The 6,663-nt window shown below is 53.0% G+C and overlaps 1 protein-coding gene across 1 annotated transcript in view; it reads right to left on the reverse strand.

Moving 5' to 3' along the window:
- The window catches only part of LOC104994977 (kinesin-like protein KIF6), a 296,967-nt gene that overhangs the window by 7,206 nt on the left and 283,098 nt on the right, over positions 1-6,663 (reverse strand). Inside the window, exons 15-16 of the mRNA XM_010848702.1 lie at positions 2,626-2,715; positions 324-430 (exon numbers count right to left, since the gene is read on the reverse strand). Coding sequence (XP_010847004.1) covers positions 324-430; positions 2,626-2,715 — 197 coding nt within the window. The remainder of the gene's footprint in view (positions 1-323; positions 431-2,625; positions 2,716-6,663) is intronic.

Here is a 6,663-nt window from a genome sequence, read left to right on the forward strand (position 1 = left end):
GACCAGACATCATCCTAAAGACTGGGGATGGAGGGACTCTTTGCCAAGAGGCGCAGGCAGGGGCCCCTGGGCCGGCCATCCCCTTGGCCCGTCTCGGTGTGTCCGAGGCTGCCTTCTGGGGCTGTCTCCAGGAGGAGGCAGTGGTGGCAATGCAGGAGGTGACCCGAGGCCCTGCCCGAGGCTTTGGGAACCTGCAGAAGCTTCCTATTTCCTCAGCTCCTTGTTGTTCCAGCTTTCTCCACACCGCGCTCCCCCACCGCCACCAACCTAGGGCCTGACCATGACCTGGGCCCTGGAGGAGCTGCCGGGGAAGGGGCTCTTACCTGTCCTCTGCAGGATGTTATGTCTGGCCTTGATGAAGGCCAGGATGTCGGAGTCCGTCTGGCTGTCCCCTGTGAGAGGGACGGACGACACTGGCCTCTCTGGGATGCTGGGGACAATGACACACCACACTTTACCATGCTTGACCTTTGGCCCTGGGATTCACCTTTCCAGGGCACTTTTCCTTGCTCATGGCTGGATCCGCTCTCACCCCTGCTTCTCTGCAGCCCACGCAGCAAGCCGCCTGCACCCACGCGAGGCACGTGGCGCCTGGTCTTTTGGCTCAAACCCTTCGTGGCTTCTCATCAGCCTTAGGATGAAATTTGGACCCCTTCCTGTGTGATCTATGCTGCTCACTGCACTCCAGCCACCCTGTTTCTCTGATAGACCAGGCTCCTCCCGGCCTCTGGCCCTTCGCTTTGCCGTCTCCTCCTTCTGGGCTGCTCCGTCCCCAGACCTTCACACGGCTGCACGAGCTTTCATCACCTCCTCCATCCCCTCACCCCCACCTCTCTGCCCAACCTCTCACTGACACAAACCAAGCCCATTCTAGGGTGGGCCTGCCTTCCTCAGCCCCTGGCTTAGGTGTTGTATCCTCTAGGACATGACCCCACTGCACCCCCACCCCCAACCCCACAGGAGGTGAGCGCAAGGCCCTGCCCGAGGCTTTGGGAACCTGCAGAAGCTTCCTGCTTCCTCAGCTCCTTGTTGTTCCAGTTGCCCCCTGGCCTCCCTGCCTTGGGCCTGACCATGATCTCGGCCCTGGAGGAGCTGCTTAGCTAGCCCTTAGCTAGTTGCTCCTGAGACAGAGGCAACTCTTTCCCCTTCTCTCCTTAAAAACAGAACCATACACTATTTAGCCCAGCAAGTTGCCACATTCAGAATACTACATTTCCCAGCCTTCTTTGCAGCTATGTGTGGTCAGGTGACTAGATTGTGGCCAATGAGATTTGGAAGAAGTGAGATTTCTTTTCCCCTTTAAAAAGGGAGAGATGCAAGGATCCTCTCCCTTCTCATTTTCCATGCAACCCCTAGACGTAAAATCCTCCTTGAGAAATTCAAACGAGGTGCTCTCCTGGCTCTGGCAAGCATCCGTCCTCACACCCGTCACTCCACAGGGCATGGACAGTATCCACTCCCTTAGAAGGTGGGGAGGATTATATGTAACAGAGGGTTGCTTATCACCTCATGCAATATTTGGCATTCTGACTGCAGCTCAGCGAGAAGAGCTAGAGCAGGGCTGGGGCAGGGAGGCGGGGGCAGCTCTGCAATTGTGCCTTCTGTCCAGAGTGGGGGTGTAGGGGTGGAGTGGGGGGTGGTGGTGGGTGGAATTCACCCCTGGGCAGCCTGTGGAGAAGAGCAGGGCCTGCCGGGTGGAGCAGGGCTCGCGGGTAGTCTAGTCAGAGGGCACTGGAGACACGCACTGGGGGTAGGGGCCGCATCGGCTTTGCTCAGCCTGAGGCCAGGCCTATCCACTCCACCCCTTCCCACCTGGGGACTGTGCGTGGGGCTGGTGGGCTACATGGAACTGCCCCTGGCCTGGCTCCTGTTCCTTTAGTGGCCCCAGGTACATCAATTTACAAGGACACATGGGCTTCCTGGGTGGTGCTAGTGCTAAAGAAGCCGCCTGCCAGGGCAGGAGACATAAGAGACGCAGGTTCAATCCCTGGGTGGGGAAGATCCCCCGGAGGAGGGCATGGCAATCCACTCCGTTATTCTTGCCTGGAGAATCCCATGGACAGAGGAGCCGGGCAGGCTACAGTCCGTGGGGTCACTAAGAGTCGGACATGACTGAAGCGACTTAGCACAGATGCATATGAAGCAACTCAGGCTCCCCAGGTGGTGCTAGTGGTAAAGAACCCGTCCGCCAGTGCAGGAGACATAGAGATGTGGGTTTGATCCCTGGGTTGGCAAGATCCCTCGGAGGAGGGCATGGCAACCCACACCAGTATTCTTGTGTGGAGAATCCCATGGACGGAGGAGCCTGGTGGGCTACAGTCCATGGAGGCGCAAAGAGTCAGACATGACTGAAGCGACTTAGCATGCACGCACGCATGTGAAACAACTCTGTCTGCACGGGGCCCCAGTGACTCTGGGGACACTTCCTCAGCTCTGGGAGTTGGCATCTGTGAGAGATTCCAGGGAATTCCTGGGGTGCCAAGGTGGAGGCCTGCCCTGGGTTCCGTCTGTGAAGCCACTGCACTGAGGGGCTGCTGGGGCTGAGAGAAGCCGACTGGCGGTTTCAGCCCGCTGCACCCATGGCAGTGCTGTTGCAGGAGTCAGAGGGGGAAGAAGACCACAGACCTGTTCTCCATGGGGGCACCAGGGCTGCTCTGCTCCTGGCTGTGCAGGAGGGGGCCAGGTGAGGGCAGGATCTTCCTGGCGTACACATCACTATAAAGACAGATCAACAGGAGACAAATGTGTGGAAGGAGGTTTGCAGAGGAGAAATCTAGAGTTTATAGTTAGGAGCTGTATGGATTGATTGAGAGTTTGTGCCTTCTGAAAACTCATATGTGGGAATCGATTCCCCTGTGTGATGGTATCTGGAGGTGGGGCCCTTGTAAGGTAACTTGTTTGGATGAGATCATGAGTGTGGAGTCCCCAGGATAGGATTGGTGGCCTTATAAGAAGAGGAAGAGAAAGAAATCAGAGCTGTCCCTCTGCTGTGTGAGGACTCAGAGGAGACAGCCATCTGCAAAGCAGAAGGAGGTTCTCACCAGGAGCTGATCCCTCTGGACCTTCGCCTGGGACTTCCCAGCCTTCAGAACTGTGAGAAGTAAATAAATTCCTGTTGTCTAAGCTGCTTAGTCTATGGCTTCTCTTACGGCGGCCCAACCTGACTATGACAGATGCCAAGACTCCTCTGTTATGGATGATGATCAGTCCGTTCAAGCTGCTCTAACAGAATGCCATGAATGGGATGGCTTCAACTACAGGAATTTATTTCTCACTGTTCTGGAGCTGGAGTTCTGAGGTCAAGGGATCTGCAAGGTCAGGTCAAGGCTGCCAAATTCTTGTGTCCTCACATGGTAGAGAGAGTGAGCTCTCTGGCCTCTTTTTATCAGGGCACAAATCCTCTTTATGAGGGCCCCGCTTTCATGACCTAAAGACTCATCTCCAAATACTATCACTTTGGAGGTCAGATGTCAACTTACGAGTTTTTGGAGGACACATACAGTTTATAACATTCTGCCCCTGACCCCACTCCCCCCAATTTATGTCCTTCTCATGTAAAATATGTTCGTTTCACTCCACCAGCCCCCGGCTTGTGCCAGCATCAACGCTAAACCTCATCCACTGAGGTATCATCTCAATCAGATGTGGGTGAGACTCAAAGAAGGATCCATCCTAAGGCAAAAATCCCTTGTTGGCTGTGAACCTGTGAGACCTGACAAGGTATGTGTTTCCAAAATGCAATGATGGGACAAAGCAGAAGACAGACATTTCCACCCATTTTACCTTTTCCATTCCAAAAGGGAGAAATAGGAGAGAGGAAGGGAGTGAAGGTCCCAAGCAAACCCGAAGCCTACAATGCAAACTTCATGGGATCTTAAGGTTTGAAAGGTCTGGACCCTCTTTGGCTTGATGCTCTACCCCCCAGACCCACTAGGGGTGAAGGTCCTGTCTTCTGGACCCATGGGTGGAGGTCCCTCATGGTTCTGCTGAGCGGCCTCACCTCCACATCTTTGGGCAGAGGCTGTCTGGCTTGTTGAAAGCAAGGCTATGCACCCCCCCCACCCACTTTTGAAACAGACGAGGCAGTTGTGATGATCTGTGAATTGCCTCTGTGGTCATTCTTGCCTTGACCTAAAGGCTACTGCCCATTCACATCGGATTAGCTCTATAGTCCCATCCTGTGAGATCTGAGAGGTCCACCAGCCTTCCTTTCTTCCTCTCATCTCCTCCCCTTCAGTTCAGTCTCACAGTTTTCCCTCTAGGAAGGCTGATGAAGCCCGCGATCCACACCCACACTAGTCTCCCAGCGTTCTCTTCTGAAACATTTCTTCGGTTTTTGCAGTATGAATAGGCTGAGAATTTCCCAAATCTCTACATTCGAGTTCCTTTTTGCTTAATAATTCTCAAATCATTTCTCTCTTCTTGAATGTTGATCTCAGCAGTCAGGAAGGGCCGGGGCCTCTCCTGCAACTCTTTGCTTAGAAATCTCCTCAGCTAAACATCTGGTTTTGTCACTTGCAAATTACTCCTTCTGCAAAGGGCCAGAACGTGAGTGTAGTTCAGTCAAGTTCTTTGCCACTTTAGAACAAGATCACCTTTTCTTCAGTGTCCAGTAGCATGCTCCTCGTTTCTGAGACCTCACCAGAATGGTCTTTACCATCCATATCTCTAACATTCTCTACATGGTTATTTTTTTATTCTTTCAGAAGATGGACATGTTCTCCTCAGCTCTCCTCTTTCTTGTCTTCCTTTCTTCCTTCCTGTTTTTTTTTTTTCTCCCCTTGGCTGCACTCCATCTTCATTTGGGTGCTCGGGCTTAGTTGCCCCGCAGCATGGGGAATCTTAGTTCCCAGACCAGGGATCGAACCCACATCCCCTGCATTGGAAGGCAGATTCTTAACCACTGGACCACCAGCAAAGTCCCTCCTGTTTCCTTTCTGAGCCCTCGCGGGAACTGCCTTTAAAAGTCCATTCATGATGATCTTAGTGTCTTACAGCACGAGCTTCCAAACTCTTCCAAGCTTCTATTCATGACTCGCTTCCAAAGCTGCTGCTACATTTCTAGGTATTTGTTATGGTAACACCCTACGTCTTGTACTAATTTCTGACAGAGTCAGTTTGGGCTGCTATAGCAAAGGACCATAGACCGAATGGCTCGTAAACAACGGAAATTCATCATTTCTCTTGGCTTTGGGGCTGCGCGTCCGAGGTCAGGTGCTGGCATGGTTGTGTTCTGGTGAGGGCCTTCATCTGGGTTTCAGACTGCTGACTTCTTCTTGTGCTCTCTCGGGGTAGAAAGAGAGAGAGCTAGTTCTCTAAACGTTTTTCTTTTAAGATTTTTCTTTTTTGGATGTGGACCAATTTAAAAGTCTTTATTGGTTACAATAGTGTTTCTGCTTTATGTTTGGGTTTCTGGGCCGCAAGGCATTTGGGATCCTAGCTCCCTGACGAGGGGTCGAACCCACGCAGCCTGTGTTGGAAGGCCAAGTCCTAAGCACCGGACCAGCAGGAAGTCCCTGGACTCCCCTTACAAGGAATAATCCCGTTTTTGAGGGCCTCACCCTCATGACCAAATTACCTCCCAAAGGCCCCATCTCTTAATACCATCTCACTGGGGATTAGCGTTCGATATGAATTTGGCGGGGGCACGAACATTCAGTCTATAATAGATGTTTACACGTTAATTCTCATTGTCAGAGCATTGCATGCACCTGCTGTGGAAGCCGAACAAAGACAACAGTGATCACAGCTGTCACTTACAGACACTGGCCTCACACAGGTCCTGGGAGGGCGCTCGGCAAACATCACCCCACTTAATCCTCTCGATAGCCTCCTCATCCCCATTATATAGTTGAGAAAAGCTGAGGCTTAGGAAGGTTAAAGAGATTCTAAAAGTTCCCCAGCTGGTAAGTGGCAGTATCTGGATTTAATCACAACCCCGTGAAGCTTCAGAACTTGAGCTTTATTTTTACTTTTGGCTGCGCTGGGCCTTCGTTGCTGTGTGTGGGCTTTCTCCAGTTGGGGTGAGCGGGGGCTCCTCTCCAGTTGTGGTACGCAGGCTTCTCATCGCAGTGGCTTCTTTGCTATGGAGCACTCAGCTCTAGGCAGGAGGGCTCGGTCAGTAGTCATGGTTCCTGGGCTCTAGACTACGGGCTCAGTAGTTGCGGCACATGGGCTTAGCTGCCCCGCAGCACATGGGATCTTCCCGGACCAGGGATCGAACCAGTGTCTTCTGCTTGGCAGGTGGAGTCCCAACCACTTGCTTTATTAACCAGACTCAACTCTGGCATTCTAAGGACACACAGGAGACACACAGCTTGTTCCTGGCTGCGTGGATGACCCTGGGTGGCCCTGGTTGACCGGCTCTGTGCTCCCTGAGTCAGGAGTCAGAGCCAGCAGCTCTGCAGACGCAGCTTTGCACGTTTAATGGATGCGGGCTCCTTGCCTTGGACCCCAGTTGGGAGACAGTGGAAACCAGCAGCACCCCAAGGAGGTGAAGAGATAAGCCGTCCAGAATGGCAGTGACGTGAGAGATCCCCTCCCTTGCTTTATGACGTCCTGCCTAGACCAGAGTCAGAGCAGAAGGAGGCCTGCAGAGTCACCTGGCCAGAGCCCTCCTTTTCCCAGTGGGGACTCGCGGGACGAATGGCAGTAGGGTTAGAG

The sequence above is a fragment of the Bison bison genome, unplaced genomic scaffold (genome assembly GCF_000754665.1).
Source record: "Bison bison bison isolate TAMUID 2011002044 unplaced genomic scaffold, Bison_UMD1.0 scf7180017864270, whole genome shotgun sequence".
NCBI lineage: Eukaryota > Metazoa > Chordata > Mammalia > Artiodactyla > Bovidae > Bison > Bison bison.